The 22,673-nt window shown below is 39.3% G+C and overlaps 1 protein-coding gene across 1 annotated transcript in view; it reads left to right on the top strand.

Moving 5' to 3' along the window:
* Zdhhc15 (zinc finger DHHC-type palmitoyltransferase 15) overlaps window positions 1-22,673 on the top strand; it is a 126,221-nt gene that overhangs the window by 47,417 nt on the left and 56,131 nt on the right. Inside the window, exons 3-4 of the mRNA XM_052171074.1 lie at window positions 12,458-12,552; window positions 20,075-20,195. Of these exons, the coding sequence (XP_052027034.1) occupies window positions 12,458-12,552; window positions 20,075-20,195 (216 nt within the window). The remainder of the gene's footprint in view (window positions 1-12,457; window positions 12,553-20,074; window positions 20,196-22,673) is intronic.

Genomic DNA, 22,673 nt, shown 5'->3' with positions numbered 1-22,673 from the left:
ATTTCACCCTTTTCATTTCTGATTTTGTTAATTTGGATACTTTCTCTGTGCCCTCTGGTTAGTCTGGCTAAAGGTTTATCCATCTTGTTGATTTTCTCAAAGAACCAGCTCCCGCTTTTGTTGATTGGTTGTATAGTTCTTTTTGTTTCAACGTGGTTGATTTCGACCCTGAGTTTCATGATTTCCTGCCTTCTACTCCTCCTGGGCGTACTAGCTTCTTTTTGTTCTAGAGCTTTCAGGTGTTCTGTTAAACTGCTAGTGTATGCTCTCTCCAGCTTCCTTTTGTAGGCACTCAGAAGTATGAGTTTTCCTCTTAGCACTGCTTTCATTGTGTCCCATAAATTTGGGTATTTGCTCCTTCATTTTCATTAAATTCTAAAACGTCTTTTATTTCTTTCCTTATTTCTTCCTTGACCAAGGTATCATTGAGTAGAGAATTGTTCAGCTTCCATGTGTATGTGGGCTTTTTGTTGAGAGTGGGGTGTTTAAGTCCCCCACAATTATTGTGTGGGGTGCGATGTGTGCTTTAATCTTTAATCTTTGTTGCTATTGAAGACCACCCTTATTCCATAGTGATCTGGTACGAGGCATGGAATTATTTTGATCATCTTATATCTGTTGAGTTCTGTTTTGTGACCAATTTTATGGTCAGTTTTGGACAAGGTACCATGAGGTGCTGAGAAGAAGGTATATTTTTTGATTTAGGATGAAATGTTCTATAGGTAATCTATTAAATCCATTTGGTCCAAAACTTCTGTTAGTTTCATTGTGACACCATTTAGATTGTGTTTCCCTGATCTGTCCATTGAAGAGAGTAGGGTGTTTAAGTCCCCAAAAATTATTGTGTGGGGTGTGATGTGTACTTTAATCTTTAGTAAGGTTTCCTTTATGAATGCAGGTGCCCTTGTATTTGGGGCATAGATGTTCAAAATTGAGAGTTCTTCCTGATAGATTTTTCCTTTGATGAGTATAAAATGGACTTCTGTATCTTTTTTGATGACTTTTGGTTGAATATCTGATATTAGAATGGCTACTCCAGCTTGTTTCCTGGGACCATTTACTTGGAGAACTGTTTTCCAGTCTTTTACTCTTAGGTAGTGTTTGTCTTTGACACTGAGATGCATTTCCGGTATGCAGCAAAATGTTGGATTTTGTTTACAAATCCAGTCTGTTAGTCTATGCCTTTTTATTGTGGAATTGAGTCCATTGGTGTTAAGAGATATTAAGGAATAGTGATTGTTGCTTCCTGTTGTTTTTTATGTAATTTTTAGGTTTGTGTGGTTAACTTCTTTTGGGTTTGTTGAAAGGAGATTACTTTCTTGCTTTTTCTTGTGTGTAGTTTCCCTCCCTTTGTTGGTGTTTTCCATTCATTATCCTTTGAAGGGCTGGATTTGTGGAAAGATACTGTGTAAATTTGTTTTTGTCATGAAAAACCTTGGTTTCTCCATTTATGATAATTGAGAGATTTGCTGGATATAGCAGTTTGGGTTGGCATTTGTGTTCCTTTAGGGTCTGCATGATGTCTGCCCAGGCACATCTGGCTTTCATAGTCTCTGGTGAGAAATCCGATGTAATTCTGATAGGTCTACCTTTATATGTTACTTGACCTTTTTCCCTTACTGCTTTTAATATTCTTTTTTTTTGTTTAGTATATTTGGTGTTTTAATTATTATGTGATGGGATGAATTTCTTTTCTGGTCAAATCTATTTGGAGTTCTGTAGGCTTCTTGCATGTTCATGGGCATCTTTTTCTTTAGGTTACGGAAGTTTTCTTCTATAATTTTGTTGAAGACATTTACTGGCCCTTTAAGTTGGAAATCTTCACTCTCTTCTATGCCTGTAATCCTTAGGTTTGGTCTTCTCATTTTGTCCTGGATTTCCTGGATATTTTGGATCAGGAGCTTTTTGCATTTTTCATTTTCTTTGACTGTTGTATCAATGCTTTCTATAGTATCTTCTGTATCTGAGATCTGTCCTCTCTCTCTTGTAGTCTGTTGTTGATGCTTGGATCCATGACTCCTGATTTCTTTATGTTTACAATCCAAAAGCTTTCCCCTTTCCCAGTTCCCCCTCCCCATGTGTCCCATAAGTCCTCTTCTCTCCATCCATTCTCCTACCTTTCCCCCTCTCTTTTCTCTGTCCTGGTACTCCCCTACTATGCTGGATCAAGCCTTTACAGGATTATGGCCCTTTTCTTCCTTCTTCATGGGAATCATTTGATATGCTAATTGTATCTTCAGTATTCAGAGCTTCAGGGCTAATTAATATCCACTTATCAATGATTGCATTCCATGAGTATTCTTTTGTGATTGTGTTACCTCGCTTAGGATGATATTTTCCAGTTCCATCCATTTGCCTAAAAAATTCATTGTTTTTAACTGCTGAATAGTACTCCATTGTGTATATATACCACATTTTCTGTATCCATTCCTCCATTGAGGGATATCTGGGTTCTTTCCAGCTTCTGACTATTATAAATAAGGCTGCTATGAACATAGTGGAGCATGTGTCCTTATTGCATGCCGGGGAATCCTCTGGGTATATGCCCAGGAGAGGTATAGCAGGGTCCTCCGGAAGTGTCATGTCCAGTTTTCTTAGGAACCGCCAGACTAATTTCCATAGTGGTTGTACCATCTTAAAGCCCCACCAGCAGTGAAGGAGTGTTCCTCTTTCTCCACATCCTCATCAACACCTGCTGTCTCCTGAGTTTTTAACCTTAGCCATTCTGACTGGTGTGAGGTGAAATCTCAGGGTTGTTTTGATTTGCATTTCCCTAATGGCTGTTGATGTTGAGCATTTTTAAGGTGCTTCTCGGCCATCCGAATTTCTTCAGGTGAAAATTCTTTGTTTAGGTCTGTACCCCATTTTTAATAGGGTTATTTGGTTCCCTGGGGTCTAACTTCTTGAGTTCTTGAAGACTCCTGACTTCTTTCCTAGGTTTTCTATGTCCCGAGTTGTCTCCCTTTGTGATTTCATTATTGTTTCTACCTCCTTCTTTAGATCCTGGATGGCTTTGTTTAATTCCTTCACCTGTTTTGTTGTGTTTTCCCTTAGTTCTTCAAAGGTTTCTCCCTGTTTACTTGTGTTCTCCTGTATTCCTTTAAGGAAGTTATTTATGTCCTTCTTGAAGCCCTCCATGATGCCCTCCATCAGCATTATGACCTGTGATTTTAAATCTTGCTTTCCTGGTGTGTTGGGGTATCCAGGACTTGCTGTTGCAGGAGAATTGGGTTCAGATGGTGCCATATTGCCTTGATTTCTGTTAGCAACGTTCTCACATTTGCCTTTTGCCATCTGGTTATCTCTGGTGTTAGTTGGGCCTGCTGTCACTGGCTGGAGCTTGCCTCTCCTGTGTGTGTGCCTGTAGGCCTATCTCAGCAACCCCGGGTGAGCTGCTTTCTCCTGGCACAAATTGCTGTGGTGCTGCAGAATTCCTGGGTGCAGGTGGAGTCCTGGTGCGGTATGTCCCAAGTGATCCTCTACTCTGGTAAAACCTGCCTACCAATCTGTTGCACACTCACAGAAGCAAAGATGGCCACCGAGACCCACTCTCTTTAGGTGTATTTGGGTATGTACCTCTGTGGCCTCGGTCAGCTCTGGATGCAGGCTGTGCTGACTGTCTCCTCCTTGCTGGCTGCTGGGTGTATAACTTGGCTTCCTACACTGCTTGGAGATGGCACGCTGTGGCCAAAAGTGTTCCGGATCCGGAGGCAGAAACCGGAAGGCTCTTGCCAGAGGCCTCCTGACTGGATCCTCCAATCTGCAGGGCTGGTATCACCTGTGCAGGTTGCCTCTTCCTCGCTGGCTGCTGGGTGTATATCTTGCAGGTTTTTTTTTTTTTTTAAATGATCTGTCATTTTTTTATTGATGTTTGGCATTCTGATCTTTGGTATTTTTTATTAGATATATTGTTTATTTACATTTCAAATGTTATCCCCTTTCCTGGTTCCCCCACCCTGAAAGTCCCATAAGCCATCTCCCCTCCTCTTGTTCCCGAATTACCCCTCTCCCACTTCCCTGTCCCAGCCTACCTATACGCTGCAGCATCTAGCCTTTCCAGGCCCAAGCACCTCTCCCCACTTTGGTGTTTAACAAGGCCATCCTCTGCTGCCTATGCATCTGGATCCATGGGTAACTTCATGTGTATTCTTTGGTTGATGGTTTTGTCCCTGGGAGCTCTGGGAGTACTGGGTGGCTCGTATCGTTGTTTCCCCTACTGTGCTGCAAACCCCTTAAGCTCCTTGGGTCCTTTCTTTAGCTCCTCCATTGAGGACCATATGCTAAGTTCAATGGCTGTCTGAGAGCACCCACCTCTGTATTGTCATGCACTAGCAGAGCCTCCCAGGTGACACAGCTAGATCTGGCTCCAGTCAGCAAGCACTTGTAGACATCAATAATAGTGTAATGTTTTTATAACAGTATATGGAATGGATCCCTGGGTAGGGTAGTCTCTGGATGGTCTTTCCTTCAGACTCTGCTCCACAATTTGTCTCTGTATCTCCTTCTGTGGGTACTAAGAAGGACTAGATTATCCATACTTTGTTCTTCCTCCTTGGGCGTCATTTGATATGTGAAATGTGACTTGGGTATTCCAAGCTTCTGGGCTAATATCTACTTATGAGTGAGTGCATACCATGAGTGTTCTTTTATGATTGGGTTACCTCACTTAAGATAATATTTTCCAGTTCCAACCATTTGCCTAAGAATTTCATGAATTCATTGTTTTTAATAGCTGAGTAGTACTCCATTGTGTAATTATACCACATTTTCTGTATCCATTCCTCTTTTGAGGGACATCTGGGTTCCTTCCAGCTTCTGGCTATTATAAATAGGGCCGCTATGAATGCAGTGGAGCATGTGTCCTTATTACATGCTGGGGAATCCTCTGGGTATATGCACAGGAGTGGTATAACAGGGTCCTTTGGTAGTATCATGGCCAATTTTCTGAGGAACCACCAAACTGATTTCCAGAGGGGTTGTACAAGCTTGCAATCCTACCATCAGTGGAGGACTGATCCTCTTTTTCCATATCCTCACCAGCACCTGCTGTCTCCTGGGTTTTTGATCTTAGCCATTCTGACTGGTGTGAGGTGAAATCTCAGGGTGGTTTTGATTTGCATTTCCCTGATGACTAAGGATGTTGAACATTTCTTTAGGTGCTTCTCAGCTATTTGGATTTCCTCAGTTGAGAATTCTTTGTTTAGCTCTGTACCACATTTTAATAGGGTTCTTTTGGTTCTCTGGAGTCTAACTTTTTGAGTTCTTTGTATACATTGGATATAATGTATACAAACATTATACAACAAACAAAATCCAATTCTGCTTGATGTTGGATTGGTAAAGATCTTTTTCCAACTTGTTGGTTGCCATTTTGTCCTATTGACAGTGTCCTTTGTCTTACAAAAACTTTGTAATTTTATGAGGTCCTATTTGTCAATTCTTGATCTTCGAGCATAAGCTATTGGTGTTCTGTTGAGGAAATTTTCCCCTATGCCCATGTGCTCAAGGCTCTTCCCCAGTTTCTTTTCTATTAGTTTCAGTGTGTCTGGTTTTACATGGAGGTCCTTGACCCACTTGGACTTGAGCTTAGTACAAGAAGGTAAGAATGGATCCATTTGCATTCTTCTGCATGCTAGCCACCAATTGAACCAGTACCATTTGTTGAAAATGTTTTTTCTCCCCACTGGATGGTTTAAGCTCCTTTGTCAACGATCAAATGACCATAGGTGTGTGGGTTCATTTCTGGTTCTTCAATCCTGTTCCATTGATCTACCTGCCTGTTACTGTACCAATACCATGCAGTTTTTTAACACTATTGCTATGTAGTATTGCTTGAGGTCTGGGATACTGATTCCCCCAGAAGTTCTTTTACTGTTGAGAATAGTTTTAGCTATCCTGGGATTTTTGTTATTCCAGATGAATTTGAGAATTGCTTTAATTCTCTGAAGAATTGTGTTGGAATTTTGATGGGGATTGCATTGAATTTGTAGATTGCTTTTGGCAAGATGGCCATTTTTATTATATTAATCCTGCCAATCCATGAGCATGGGAGAACTTTCCATCTTCTGAGGTCTTCTTGGATTTCTCTCTTCAGAGACTTGAAGTTCTTTTCATACAGATATTTCACTTGCTTCGTTAGAGTCACACCAAGATACTTTATATTGTTTGTGACTAATGTGAAGGGTGTTGTTTCCCTAATTTCTTTCTCAGCCTGTTTATCCTTTGAGTATAGGAAGGCTACTGATTTGTTTGAGTTAATTTTATATCCAGCCACTTTGTTGAAGTTGTTTATCAACTGTAGGAGTTCTCTGGTAGAGTTTTTGGGTCGCTTAATTATACTATCATATCATCTGCAAATAGTGATAAATTGACTTCTTCCTTTCCAATTTGTATTCCTTTGACCTCCTTTTGTTGTCTAATTTCTCTATTTATATGAAAGAGAGGGCAGCCTTGTCTAGTCCCTGATTTTAGTGGGATTCCTTCAAGTTTCTCTCCATTTAGTTTGATGTTTGCTACTGGTTTGCTGTATATTGCTTTTACTATGTTTAGGTATGGGCCTTGAATTCCTGTTCTTTCCAAGACTTTAAACATGAAAGGATGCTGAATTTTGTCAAATGTTTTTTCAACATCTAATGAAATGACCATGTGTTTTTTTTTCTTTGAGTTTGTTTATGTAGTGGATTGCATTGATGGATTTCCGTATATTAAACCATCCCTGCATCCAGCCTGACCTGTGATGGAGGATGGAGCTTCTGCCAGAGGTGTAAGCCAGGATAGAGTGCCAGGGAGAGGAGGGGCTATTGTGGGTTAGCCAGGCAGACACTGTTAGAATGGTTATGGACCACTAGTAGTGTGCTTACCTGAGGATCTTGGTGTTGGTATCCCCTGTGTTGGGGCAGGGGACTTCAGCCAGAGGTGTGGGATGGGATAGGGTGAGGAGGGACTATTGGAGGGGGGAGCTGTTGAGGGTAGGCTGGGTGAACAATGGGGTAGTTTTGGTGGGTGCCTTACCTGGGGTTCTGAGTGTTGATGAGGCCTCTGGTGTAATAGGGAGCTGACACAGGAGACATAGGACTGGATATGGTGACAAGGAGAGGAAGGGCTTTTGGGGGTAGGTAGGCTAGGCAGGCACTGGAGGAGTGTGTGTGGTCTGTAGGCAGAGGGCTTGCCTGAGCATCTGGGTGCTGGAATGGCCTCTCATGGAGGAGCAAAATTTTGTAAGTTTTACTAATGGCAATTTAACAATAGCTGTGGAATCCAGTTTAAATTAATACATCCGCAAAGGAGTTCTTATACCTAAGGCTCAGGGTGAGCATTGCAGACAAAGGGGCAGAAAGATTGTAAGGGCCAAGGATCAGGGAGTTTTATATGAAATTATGTGTCCTAATAATAATAGAAGCTATACCCATAATGTCTCATAAGCACAACTCTACAAACATGCAAACATGAGCTGAACAAGGACAACAATTGACATGCCAAAGGGAACAGGGGAAAAGTGCAGAAACTGCACAAAGAACCAGAGGCTACTAAGGAATCCTAAGAACAGGAGAAACAGTTTTTTCCATAGAAGAGCATACCAGTCGCTTGTTCAATACCAAATGCTTAGCCCTGAAAACATGCATAGAAGTGATATTCTACCTATTAAGAAGGGAATACTTTTTCTTCAGGGAAGTATATATATATACACATACATACATACATACATACATATATATATATAGACATATATGTATATGTATACATATATACCCATATGAAGAGAGAAAGGAAGGGTATATGTGGGACAAATGGAACTGTGCCTGCCACCAGACCAAAACAAAAAAAAAAACCAAAAACCAAAAAAGCTGGAAAGGTCAAGCAGATTAAGGAACCTCTGCAATTCTCATAACAGAATGGTAGGCATTTGAACTTGCTCCCGACCCAGTGACCCAGTTCCTGTCCTGGAGCACATGACCACAACTCCTCACATGAGGACCATGATAAGTGATTGAGTAGCATAGAGCTCAGAGTTCTCCATGCTAATGAGGATCTAGATGGGACTGCCCTATAAGCGTCCCTTCCCAGACATTCCTTCCTGAAGAATGTATTTAATCTCTGGTCCACCCTGAGTAAGTTGTATGCACCATTTCCACAATGAGTGAACAGTTTGGACGAGCAAGGACTGTCCCTCTCATCAGGAGCCTCCATGGGGCCCTTCATTATCGAGCCATGCTACCTAAGTCTCCAGCAGATGTGGTAGCACAAATATTGTTTCAGGTGTTCCTGTTAGTGAAAAAATAAACATCAAATAAAGAAGCATGAGAATTCTGAGTTAAAAGGCATGAACAGTTTCAGGTGCTGCTGTTAGGGAGAACAAGCATTTAAACAAAGAAGCTCGAAAACGTTTGGGTTAAGGGTTTCAGGTGTGTATTTTCCGATTCGCAGCAGCAAGATCTCATCCATTCAGTTCTGCTTGATGGGCTCTTTTGACCTAGGTAGAGGAGCCTGCTCTACCACACCGAGACTGCTGGCCTTCTGCTATACCAAGCAGCTCCTTTTCCCCCATTGTGTGTTTTTTCCTTGGCTGGTATTGCTACAATGTTTGTGCTTTTTAACCCAAAATTGTTCTAAGATTTACAATTTGTTTAAAATTTCTTTTAAGCTTCAAAAAATCATATTTAATCTGCTCCCCACAGGTCAAACCAACTCGCTAATAGCCATTATTTAATCCTTAATTAACAAAATAATACCATCTACTTAAGCCAGTTTCCTTTTATAGACAAGCTGTTACTGCCTACCCCAGATACATAATTAATATATTTTCTTCCTCAGCCATCTAAAGCAGATAAATTCCCAGCTCTTCCTTCTGCTTTCCTTAATACTACACAGGTAACTCTCCACTTAGAGGATGCCTGCCAGGACTAAATTTCTCAGACGCCCCTGTTGCCTTTTTTCTAGGACCATAACAACAGACCACTGCTGTGCTTCTGATCAAACTGTTACAGACTTAACATATATATTACCCCCTCCCCCGTGCTGGGGTTCTGCTCCCCGTTATGATTATTCTACAGGTTTATCTCTACAAAAAGGGGAAAGACAATGCTGCCACCTCATCTGCAGGAGACTTAGCATGGCTCGATAATGAAGGGCCCCATGGAGGCTCTTGATGAGAGGGACAGTCCTTGCTCGTCCAAACTGTTCACTCATTGTGGAAATGGTGCATACAACTTACTCGGGTGGACCAGAGATTAAATACCTTCTTCAGGAAGGAATGTCTAGGAAGGGACGCTTATAGGGCAGTCCCATCTAGATCCTCATTAGCATGAAGAACTCTGGGCTCTATGCTACTCAACCAGTTGTCATGCTCCTCTTGTGAGGAGTTGTGGTCATGTGCTCCAGGACAGGAACTGGGTCACTGGGTCGGGAGCAAGTTCAATGCCTACCATTCTGTTATGAGAATTGCAGGGGTCCCTTAATCTGCTTGACCTTTCCAGTTTTTTGTCTGGTGGCAGGTACAGTTCCACTTGTCCCACAGGTATATGAGATGGTGTGGAAGAAAGAAAGGTAGACATATAATTAGGTTATAATATCAAGGATAAAAGAAACAATAGAAAAAGGCATACTTTTTGGCCTGGAAATTCCAATTCAGGGAATCTATTCTATAGATTTTCTTTTGTTTTTTGTTTTGGTTTGGTTTGGTTTTTTGTTTGTTTGTTTGTTTGTTTGTTTTTTGTTGTTCTTTGAGACAGGGTTTCTCTATGTATCCTCAGCTGTCCTGGAACTTACTCTGTAGACCAGGCTAGCATCAAACTTAGAGATCTACCTGCTGCTGCTTCCCAAGTGCCAGGATTAAAGGTGTATGACAACACCTCCCTATTAATTCTACAGATGTTTGTACATGTGCTCATAATATACATATAAAATATTCACGGATCCACTATCTGTATTAGCAAGAGAAAGCAAAAATTCAATGTATAATAAAGATGGTCTGGTTCAATAGAGTATATAATACATCATTGCACTAGAATACCATGCAACTATATTTTGATAATTTTATAAATGTATGCAACGTGTTTTGATAAAAATCTATCTCCTGAGTTAGAGAAAGGACTGAAGGAGCTGAAGGGGTTTGCAACCTCATAGGAAGGACAACAATATCAACCAACCAAATCCCCCAGAGCTCCCAAGGACTAAGCCATCAACTAAAGAGTACACATGGCTCCAGCTGCATGTGTAGCAGAGGACAGCCTTGTTAGGCATCAATAGAAGGAGAGGCCCTTGGTCCTATGAAGGCTGGATAAATGGCCCAGTGTAGGGGAATTGAGGTAGAGGACCACTCTCAGAGAAGCAGGGGGGAAGAAATGGGATAGGGGGTTTCTGGTAGGGGGAAAAACTGGAAAAGAGGATAACAATTGAAAGGTAAATAAAGAAAATACCCAATAAAAAAAAGCAAAAAAAAAAATCTGCCTCCCACTTCTGCATTTATACCACCCACCAATTTTTCCTTCCATCACCCTGTAATCTTTTTTCTTTAACAAACAGTATAATCTATAGTACCTGTACTTATATGTGCACATGGGTGTAGAGCCACTCAATAGATCCGTGAACAGTCTATTAGGGATCACATCTCTGAAAAAAAAAAACTGACTTTGACTCCCTGAACTGCCACCAACTGCCAGTAGCTTCTCAGCTTAAGGGTGGGGCCTCTTGGTCCCTTCCCCAGAACATGCTGGAGGGGTTGGATAGCTTAATCTTGAACACATCTTATGTAGCCATGACTCTGTTTTCTTAGGTGCAACAGCCCTCTCATATTAGGAGATGACGTTTTAGAGCAATACTTTCTAACCTCTGGCTCTTATAATCTTTCTACACCCCCATATATGACAGCCCCTTAGCCTTTGCAGGAAGGGGCATAATGCAGATGTCTCATTTAGGGCTGAGCACTCCACTTATTTAAGAAAATAAGAAAAAATCACTCTCTCCAAGTTATACAAAATGAAGTAATCCCAGATAAATAAGCAATAAAGAAGGATGTTGCAAAATATTGTATACAGAGTACTTCTCTCTGTGTGCCAAAACACCCTGGCTTATTTTACAAACAAACTCTGAAGTGATGGCTTAGAATATAACTGATTAAGATAAGGATTTCACGGTATACTCCTCTAACTCAAGTTTTGAACTGTATGAATCTTTAACTTTTCACAAAAAATAGAGTGAATTTTTTAGATGTTGTAGAGATACCTGGTGTTTGCATGCATTTATATAAGCAAGTGAGAAAATCTGGAATGATCCACATCCTTGACATGGAGAAGTGAGAAGTGAGATGCCCATGTGGAGTCAACTGTTGCCGTTTATTCTGTGTGGGAAATTAAGATTTCACAATCTCACATATAAACGGCCTTGGACTAAAGGGCATGGACTGAAAGAGTGGATTATGAAAGGCTCAACCTTGTTAAGTTAGTCTTGAATTACATCATTCTCTTCAGTCTTTTTGATGGATTGACGTAAGACTGTGCCATTCAGGGACTTGAAATGAAACACTGAAGTGATTTTTCCATATTGTAACCAGCTCTGTGGAGAATACCCAAACTGAGCTTTTTAAAAGGAAAAAAGTACGAGAAAACAGGCAGGAGAGTCATATGGACATCTATTTCAAAGGTACAACATATACTTCGGACATCTATTTCAAACGTACAACATATACTTCTAAGTTGTGTAGTCAATGGAGCCACTGAAAACAACTTTGGGTTTAGAGTCAGAAGTTCTGTATTTAATGTCAGGGTGCACATTACAGACTGTGGGTCTTGGTTAATACGCTCTCTTGTGGGACCTTGGTTAATACGCTCTCTGTCTCTGACAGATAATTACCTGCTCTATACTGTTATCTATCTCAATAGTTACTGAGAAAATAAAATGAGGTGACATATAAAAAATATGTTGTAGGCTGGCCAGGTGGCTCAGTGGGTAAAGCGCTTGCAGCCAAGCCCAATGTCGAACCCATATGGTAGAAAGAGAGGACTGACTCGTACAAATTGTCCTCTGAATGCCACATGTGTATTATAGCATGTGTGTACACACACAAAGAAACATACTACATTAATATTTTTTGAAAAGGCACGCAGTAAACTCTAATGAAGTGCAAATTGTATCATAGCATTTTAGTACCCATGGTGGAAGAGATAATGACAGCTGGCTGAGACATCGTTCATATATTGATGTAAAGGACAGTTTCTCCCTTTACTTGCAGAATCACACAAAAACTTTGAAAAGATATTACTTCCAGGAATTCTCTGGCTCAAACTTTGGTGTACTGCATGCATTCTTATCTATGAAATGGTAAAATGATAGCACTCAGCATTACATAGTAATACCAGAGAGTACTAGTGATAGGAGAAAAAAGGACATTTGTTGTTTACTTTTGTTCTTTTGAACTCTGAAAACAATGGATTAAAAGCGTCAACATTTTTTTTTATTTCAGTTATCTACCTCATACTCTATCATGCCATTTTCGTGTTCTTTGCATGGGCCTACTGGAAGTCTATCTTCACACTCCCACAGCAGCCAAACCAGAAGGTAAGAATATGTGTTGCTTCACAAACTTAAGAGCAAAAGAAACTAAAGATATTAATAAAACCAGAACAGAGCAAAAGGAAGAACAAAAAGCCTTCCTCTTCAGAAGAAATTTAGGCTGTTTTGTCTTTTTTCCAGACAAGGTCTCTCTATATTGCCCAAGCTGGCCTTGAACTCCTAGGCCTCCAGTCACCCTCCTTTACCTGTCCTGAAAAGCTGGGACTGTGGTGGCACACTGCCTTGCCCAGTCAGAGATAAACTGAAAGGGATTCACTCTGAGGAATTAAGGGTAGACTAGGCTATTGAAGGAGTTTGTGAAATCACCAGCCTTGGGTGTCTTTACGACTAGAGAACCACTGTCTGTGATGGGGATATGATTAAAACAACAAGCCACTTTGATTCTGAGTCATCTAGTTCAATTCTGTGAAATTGTGTTATTTTATAATGGTATCCAGCAAGAAACTAGAAGGCAACTCTGAGGAAAAAAATCAATTGTAAATTTAACCCTTTTAAGGGTGTGGTCTCTTGAATGCATGTGTTTCTTACACTATTTGTAAGAGATTAGAAACATGATTATCTCGGGCATTTATTGCCTGTAACTACTTTAAAAGAAATTAGATTTGGAAGTAAAAAGAAACAATGGGAAAGATCTTACCAAAGCTATTAACACAGAAAACAATACTATTCTAAGTTGTTTCCTTCATGGATCAAAATAGTACAAAATAAAAAATTAAAGCATATAGAAAGGTAGTATACAGAAAGAAGATAGTGAGCAAAGTGGCAAGTGTCTTTTCTTTTGATTGCTTAAAATACAAATGGATTAATTTATCCTCTTAAAAGGCTGAGATTGCTGAACATGGTCGGCCATCTTGTAATCCCAGAATTCTAGAGGCTGAGACAGGAAGATTGCCACAGATTTGAGAACAATATAGAGTACAGAGGAAACTTTATCTCAAAAAAGTAATAAAATAAATAACACTAAAATAAATAATACTTAAAATATTATGGGACAAGGTATGGTGGCACAGACCTTTAATACCAGAACTCTGGAGGCAGAGGCCAATAGATCTCTGTGAACTTGAGGCCAGCCTGGTCTACATAGTGAGTTCTACAACTAGAGCTATATAATGTGACCCATTTTCAAAAAATGTATTTCAAAAGTCTGAGATTGACAAACTAGATTAAAATCATATCTATATTTAATCTGACTATAATACAGTTAACATTAGTAAAAAGACATAAGTACATAGTAAATGGTTATAAAATTATATTATAAGAAAATAGTAATAAAAAATCAAGGATATCTATGTTAATTTCAACCAACAGACTTTCATAGGGAAGAAAGGAAGGGAAGGAAGAAAGAGAGAGAGGGACTGGAGTTGTGGTTCAGAGATACAGAGATTCTCTGGCATGTGTGAGGCTCTGTGTTTGATCTATCACAACAAAAATGTTTTCTCTGAAGCTAGTTAAGCAAATCACAAGAGAAAATGAAGTACAATATACTATTGAAAGGGAGTCAATGTGCAATATTTCAGTCTATGGTAGAGCATTTGGCTAGCAGGTTCTTGGATTGGATCTCCAGCAGCACAAAAATAAGGTTCAGCTGATCAATATGTTAAAGTTATTTAAAAAAAAAAAACCAACCTGAATAATAGAAGCAAAACCTGGGGGAAATTCTGTTCTGCAATAATAATAAAATAATAAATAATAAAATAATAAAAGACACCAGTTCTTGATGGAAACAGATACAGAAACCCATAGCCAAACATTAGGCAGAGCTCAGGGAATCCTGTAGAAGAGGATGAGGAAGGATTGTAGGAGACAGAAAGGCCAAGGATACCATGAGAACACAGCCCAGAGAGTCAAGTAAGCAGGGCTCATAGGGGATCACAGGAACTAAAACAGCAATCATGGAGCCTCTGTGGATCTGACCTAGGTCCAATACATATATTTTATGATTGTATCTTGGTATTCTTGTGAGACACCTAACAGTGGGAATAGTGTTGTCTCTGAATCTTTTGCCTGCTTTTGGGAGCCTTTCCCCCTACTGGGTTGCCTTGTCCAGCCTTGATATGAGGATATGTGCCTAGTCTTCTTGAAACTTGATATGCCATATTCAGTTGAAATCTCTGGGAGGGATGCCTTTATTTGAAGAAGGAGTAGTTGGTGGGTGGGGGCATTGGGAAGAGAGGAGAGAGAGAAAACTGCATTCTGGATGTAATTTATGAGAGAAGAATTTTAAAAAGACATTAGTTCTACATGTTCAACATTGTGTACAGTAAGTAGACAGATCAAAAAGAAATGATCTGAAAAGGTGTATGTATATAAATATATATGTGTGTATGTGTATAATCTGCCCTCAAAGAGCAGGATATACATTTTTACATTGCATATAGACCGTTTTCCAATACAGACAATCCAAAGAAGTTGATACAGTTAAAATATTGAAACCATCCAAATACAGTGAAATAAAGCTAGAAGTTAATAAGACAAAGAAAGCTACAGATTTACAAGAGTGGGGAAATTAAGGACACTCTTTTATTAATTCTTTAAATGTTTCATATAATGTATTTTCATTGTATTCCACACACACACACCCCAACTGCTCCCAGATCCAACCCCATTCCCTACCCATCCAACCTGGTGGCCTCATACTTCCTCATACATTAAAAAAAAATCAAGTCTGTTTGTGCTGCCCATGAACTACTCTTTAGTGTTAGCTATCCATGGAAGGTGGTTGACCTACCAGAGACTCCTCAGATAAAGATAAGACTTCTTTTCTCCTCCCCCCTTTCCAAGCTAGGATTTTGTCTGGCTTAAGCTTGCTAAGTCCTGCACATGGTCTCCACAAGAACTCTGAGTTAATGTGTGCAAGGAGCCCACTGTGTATTTAAAAACTGCTGCTTTAATGTATGTGTCCACTCCACTGGTTCTTAAAGCTTTTCTGCCCCTGCCTTTCTTCGGTGATCCTTGAGTCGTGAGAAAGGAGAGTGTAAAATCGAATAGGTGTCCCATTTAGGGCTTAGAATTCTGCAGTTTCTTATTCTCTGCACCTTTATCATTAAGCACACTCTGAATTAGTGTATCAAGTAAGAAATGGTAGGAAATTTTAAAAATACTTTGAGAGAAGTGAAACGGATATATGACATAACAAACATTATAGGATGCAATCAAGCAGTACTCCCAGGAAAATTTATAGCTGTAAATACATTTAAATGAGTAAATATCTCAAATAATTGATTTTGATGTTTTAGAGAACTATATAATGAAGAGTGACCTAAAGCCAAAGGTAAAAAAAAAAAAAGTGACATTTAGAAGGGAAATAAACCAAACAGTAAGATGAACAGCCAAAGCATAAAAGACAGTGTTTCAGTTCATACAATTTTTGTGTCCAGCGCACAGAATACATAAAGAATTCTTGTAATTCAGCAACCAAAAATAACCCAGTTGTGAAATGCAGAAAGATCCTGAATAGACATTTTTTTTCGCCAAAGAATATATATAATTGTTTGTTAAGAACATGAAAAGTTCATGAGCCCCACTACCAATCTAAAAAGATGCAAATCTAGACACCAAAACCTCGAGGAAAGGAAACATTGAATGAATGAATGAATGAATGAATGAATGAATGAATGAATGAATGAAAATATCAAATATTGGTGAGAATGCAAAGTATTCACAATTCCTTCAAATATGACTGGAAATATTTACCAAATATGCTATGCAAAATAGCTATGCTTTTTCTCATAAGGTTAAATATGGAGTTCCCATGTAACCCAAAAGTTCCATCCATAGTTATGTACTCAAAATAATTGGAAGGAAGCATTCAAATAAATACATATGTACAAATTTTTATTGCAGCACTTTATCAGTGCCAGTAGAAAAATAGTTGAAGGAAGTAATGTATGTCTGCATTGCATATACACACATACCAGAATATCATGGGCCATGAATGATAATGCAGTACTGACATATGATACAACTTGGATGAATCTTGAAGTGTGGCCATTGAAAGTCACCAAACACCAAAGGCCATAACTGCTTTGAAGGCAAATTCAGACAGAAACTTATATAGTAGATATTGGTTGCAGTTTGCCTAGACATAAGGGAATAAAGAATGACAACTTAATAAAGTAAAGGGCTTTCTCTCAGGTGATGAAATTTTTCTGAACATTTGGTATTTGTTTGCACCACAGTATGAGTGTGATAAATGCCACTGAATTTGTGAACTGTAACATGTACCTTATAAATTAAAATACCATGTTATCTTAATTTTAGCATAATAAAAATTAAGTAGCCCCTTCATGTTATATATGAAAGCTTTTAGGTTAGTAAAAAGGCTAAGTGGATAAAAATTCTGTGGGCCTAAACTTGATGAGATAATGTTAGGTTTTAATCAAGTACTGCAAATGTCTAATGCTTATGACTACATCTTTTATTTTTTATATTTATCTTTTCTCACTGAGGCCAGAGCAGGCAGTCTGATACTATATATGTGACTGGGGCCTCTGAACATGTAGTGGATGCTCCCTGGTTGGTGGCTCAGTATCTGAGAGATCTCAGGGATCCAGGTTAGTTGAGGCTGCAGGTCTTCCTATGGGGTCGCACTCCTCCTCCTCAGATTCTTCCAGCTTTTCTCTAATTCAACCACAGGGTTCTCTGACTTCTGTCCATTGGTTAGGTGTAAGTATCTGCATCTGATACTTTCAGCTGCCTGTTGGGCCTCTCGGAGGACAGCCATGCTAGGCTCCTGTCTGTAAGCACACCATAGCATTAGTAATAGTGTCAGGCCTTGGAGCCTCCCCCTGAGCTGGATCCCGAGTTGGGCCTGTCACTGGACCATCTTTCCCTCAGGCTCCTCTCCAGTTTTGTCCCTGCACTTCTTTCACCCAGGAATAATTCTGAGTCAGAGTTGTGACTGTGGGATGGCATCCTCACCCCTGCACTTGATGCCCTGTCTTTCTACTGGAGGTGCCCTCTCCACCACTGTCAGGCATTTCATCTAAGGTCCTAAAAGTCTCTCACCTCCCAGGTCTCTGGTCTCCCACCTCCTGAAGCTGCATATTTCCATTCACTCTGCTGGCTCTCATGGCTTGACTCCTGTCCCACCCCCACCCCCAAATACCTGATCATGTTCCCCTTTTAATGACTACATCTTTATCATTCTCAATTTGTAAAACTGGAAGGAGAGTTCGTTGGGACTACTTAATGACCACAATATTAATTTCTCTAACACAGCATTCCAATCTGTCACCAGTTGTCTCATCCAAAAGTGCATTTATTAGCTCACTGCTTTATAATCCATAACAAGGCTTAGATAGTGCCAGAAATATGCAGTCTGTGCCAGCCATCTTGTTCAAAACCATTTGTTGAGTGACCACAAAGTATTTCTAACATATAAATAGAAACAATTCTTCCTGTGCCCTTCAAATAGTATGAAGGCCCCTGAGAAAGCTACATTCACAAGGATGCCTCAAAGATTAAAGCCTTGCTATGAGGTACTATGTTCAATTAGCAAAATTTAAATGAAAATCTAAAACTTTTGGATTTTTATGTTAGTATGATTGTATCTATAATAAAACAACCAGTTTATTCTGTATCAGTTTACAGTATTTACTTATTATAACCTTATAGGATGTATCTACCTAGTATACAGCAGAACTCAGGGCTAAGAATTAAATGCTTATAAATATATTGTATTTATTGTGACAATTTCAAATACCTCCTATGCCTTTCCATATAATCTCAGGAGGACATTTAATTCTCACTCTCATTGAGAATGGCATGATACAATAAAAAGCACCATGGATAGAGTTCTATTGTTAATTTACTTTTTATTTTTAACATTTATTTATTTGTGCGCGCGCGCGCGTGTGTGTGTGTGTGTGTGTGTGTGTGTGAGAGAGAGAGAGAGAGAGAGAGAGAGAGAGAGAGAGAGAGAGAAAGAGAGAGAGACTTCATAGCTACCCACACCTAATCTGAGCATTATTGTACATGTCTTTTGGCATATTTACATATATGTTTCGTCCACATATATTCATTTGTCTTGGTTAATATAACTAGGAGTGGGATTGGTAGGCCATACCACTGATATGCATTTACCTTTAGATAGTACCTAAGTTATCCAACTTGGACTAAAAGTCCACACTCTCATCAAGATCTTCTGTCCCTCAATATGCACCATAAAAAGACCAAAAGAAAAGGTACATATTGTTACAAAAATATTCAACAAAAGAGTAGAATCTGTAATATATAAAAGATTGTCACAATTCAGCATAAAAAGACAATAGCATATTTTCTCAATTTTGTTATTTCCTAAAGAATTTCATACAATTTTGATAATATTCACCCCTCCCATGTTCCTCCTAGAACCATTATCCTTGCCCTACCTGCCCACTCATGTCCTCTTTTTTCTTTAAACCCATCAAGTACAGTTTGTGTTACTCATCTACTCTTTGATGTGTGGCTTCACTGAAGCATAGCCAACCCACTGGAGACTTCACTCTGAAAGGAAACTGACTAAAAGCCTAATTATTATGGTGGACAAAAGGCTTGAATAAGTATTCCAAGAGAATACCCAAAATGGCCCAGTGAAGTCATTGAAAAGGTGTTCATTATCAGGAGTAGCTGTAAGCGTACTGAGTAAAGCATTATATACTAAGTTAAAATTCAAATGACTGGTAATATCAAAGAGATTTACATGATGACTAATTAGAATTCTAAATAATACTTTGAGTTTCTTGTTATTACCCAATAATTCTTCTCCAGTCTTCTGAAATCAGAATCATTTCTTTTATTTTACAGAAAAAAAAGTTCAGATCAAGAATGCCCAATTTCTGAAAGTTATTTTTTATTTAAGTCCATGAAAAAGCTTATACCAGGAATTCCTACTATAGATCTTCTCTTTTTCCATATGTCTACCCTTTTGTGTAGACTAAAGAAAAATTTTCAAATCTATATTGATTTGAAAAAAATAATTAGGTTGCCTTAGGCAATATTAGCAAAATGTAGCATTAAACTGACAAAAAGTTCTGTATCAGCTAGAGAGAATATCCAAAATTCCACTTATTTGCAAAATTATAATATTCAGTTACTGTCACAATCCATCCAGCTTCTCTGAGTGTTGTCAGCATTATGAACCTATAAAATAGTAAGTGGAATTCAGTAAACCTGGCTGCTCATTGAAGGGATCCTAGTAGCAATGTGTTAATCAACTATATATACCATCATACATGGTTTAATGGAATGGAAAAAATACAAGTTTGGGAGTTAGATGAAGTACATTGGGAGCAGCTTTGCTACTTATAAGTTGATTGAGTACAACCATGGACAAGGTACTTAATCTGTCTAAATACTTTTTTATTTTAAATAACAATACTACCTATCTCATAAAACACATACCTAAAAATGTCTAAGACAAACTGATATCTGAAGTTCAAGAGTAGATATTTTCATTAGGTAGTTATGGTTATTTGAATGCTTTCTATGAATCTGAAAATGTAAACATTGCCCATTCTGTTTCCAGTTCCACTTGTCCTATACAGACAAGGAGCGCTATAAAAATGAAGAAAGACCTGAGGTCCAGAAGCAGATGCTTGTGGATATGGCCAAAAAGCTACCAGTGTACACAAGAACCGGGAGTGGAGGTCAGTTCATCATCTCTGCCAGGGAATCAGTTACCAAGAATGTAAGGAGCACCACGTCATCTGAGTGGTCAGGCTAATGTCCTTTTGCTCTCATCTAATCAAAACTACATTTCTTTTTCTCTTTTTTTATTAGATATTTTCTTTATTTACATTTCAAATGTTGTCCCTGTTCCCTTTTCCTCTCTGAAAATCCCCTACACTAGGGCATTTGAGCCTTCTCAGGACGAAAGGCTGCTCCTCTCGTTGATGTCTGACAAGGCCATCTTCTGCTGGAGCCATGGGTCCCTCCATGTGTACTCTTTGGTTGGTGATTAAGTCACTGGGAGTTCTAGGGGATACTGGTTGGTTGATATTGTTGTTCCTCCTATGGGGTTGCAAACCCCTTCAGCTCCTTGGGTCCTTTCCCTAACTCCTCCATTGGGGGACCCGTGCTCAGTTCAATGGTTGACTGAGAGCACCCCCCTCTGTATTTGTCAGGCTCTGGCAGAGCCTCTCAGGAGACAGCTATATCAGGTTCCTGTTAGCAAGCACTTGTTGACATCCACAATAGTGTCTGGGTTTGGTGTCTGTATATGGGATGGATTCCCAGGTGGGGCAGTCTCTGGATGGCCTTTCCTTCAGTCTCTGTTCTACACTTTGTCTCTGTATCTCCCCCCATGTATTTGTCTCTGTATTTTGTTCCCCCTTCTAAGAAGGACCAGAGTATCCACACTTTGGTCTTCCTTCTTCTTGAGCTTCATGTGGTCTGTGAATTGTATCTTGGGTATTCCGAGCTTCTGGGCTAATATCCACTTATCAGTGAGTGCATACCATGTGTGTTCTTTTGTGATTGGGTTACCTCACTCAGGATGATATTTTCTAGTTCCATCATGGATTTGTTGTTTTTAATAGCTGAGTAGTACTTCATTGTGTAAATGTATCACATTTTCTGTATCTATTCCTCTGTTGAGGGACATCTGGGTTCTTTCCAGCTTTTGGCTATTATAAATAAGGCTTCTATGAACATAGTGGAGCATGTATCCTTATTACATGTTGGAGAATCTTCTGAGTATATGCCCAGGAGTGCTATACCTAGGTCTTCACATAGTACTATGTCCAAATTTCTGAGGAACCACCAGGCTGATTTCCAGGGTGATTTTACTAGCTTACAATCCTACCAGTAATGGAGGAGGGTGTCACTTTCTCTACATCCTCACCAGCATCTGCTGTTACCTGAGGTTTTGATCTTAGCCATTCTGACTGGTGTGAGGTAGAATCTCAAGGTTGTTTTGATTTGCATTTCCCTGATGACTAAGGATATTGAACATTTCTTTAGGTGCTTCTCAGCCATTTGGATTTCCTCTATTGAGAACTCTTTGTTTAGCTCTGTACCCCATTTTTCATAGGGTTATTTGGTTTTCTGGAGTCTAACTTCTTGAGTTCTTTGAATATATTGGATATTAGCCCTCTATTGAATATAGGACTGGTAGAGATCTTTTCCCAGTCTGTCGGTTGTCATTTTGTCCAGTTGACAGTGTCCTTTGCCTTACAGAAGCTTTGCAGTTTTATGAAGTCCCATTTGTCAATTCTTGATCTTAGAGCATAAGCTATTGGTGTTCTGTTTAGGAAATTTTCCCCTGTGCCCATGAGCTACATAAAGGCTCTTCCCCACTGTCTTTTCTGTTACTTTTATTGTATCTGGTTTTATGTGGAGGTACTTGAGCCACTTGGACTTGAGCTTAGTACAAGGAGATAAGAATGAACTGATTTGCATTCTTCTGCATGCTAACCGCCAGTTGAACCAGCAGTTTGTTGAAAATGCTGCCTTTTTTCCACTGGATGGTTTTAGCTCCTTTGTCAAAGATCATGTGACCATAGGTGTTTGTGTTCATTTCTGGATCTTCAATTCTATTCCATTGATCTACCTGTCTGTCACTGTACCAATACCATGCAGTTTTTAATCACAATTGCTCTGTAGTACTGCTTGAGGTCCCAGATGGTGATTCCCCCAGAAATTCTTTATTTTTGAGAATATTTTTCACTATCCTGGGATTTTTGTTATTCCAGATGAATTTGGAAATTGCTCTTTCTAACTCTATGAAGAATTGAGTTGAAATATTGATGGGAATTGCATTAAATCTGTAGACTGTTTTAGGCAAGATGGCCATTTTTACTATATTAATCCTGCCAACCCATGAGCATAGGAGATCTTTCCATCTTCTGAAGTCTTCAATTTCTTTCTTCAGAGACTTGAAGTTCTTGTCGTACAGATAGTTAAAGTCACACCCAGGCATTTTATATTATTTGTGACTGTTGTGAAGGGTGTCCTTACCCTAATTTCTTTCTCAGCCTCTTTATCCTTTGAGTATAGATAGGAAGGCTGATTTGTTTGAGTTAATTTTATATCCAGCCACTTTGCTGAAGTTGTTTATCAGCGGTAGAAGTTCTCTGGTGGAATTTTTGTGGTCACTTAAGTATACTGTCATATCATCTACAAAT

This window comes from Apodemus sylvaticus, chromosome X (assembly GCF_947179515.1).
Source record: "Apodemus sylvaticus chromosome X, mApoSyl1.1, whole genome shotgun sequence".
Lineage (NCBI taxonomy): Eukaryota > Metazoa > Chordata > Mammalia > Rodentia > Muridae > Apodemus > Apodemus sylvaticus.
Note: the sequence above shows the minus strand (reverse complement) of the source record. Positions and strands in the feature narration are given on the sequence as shown.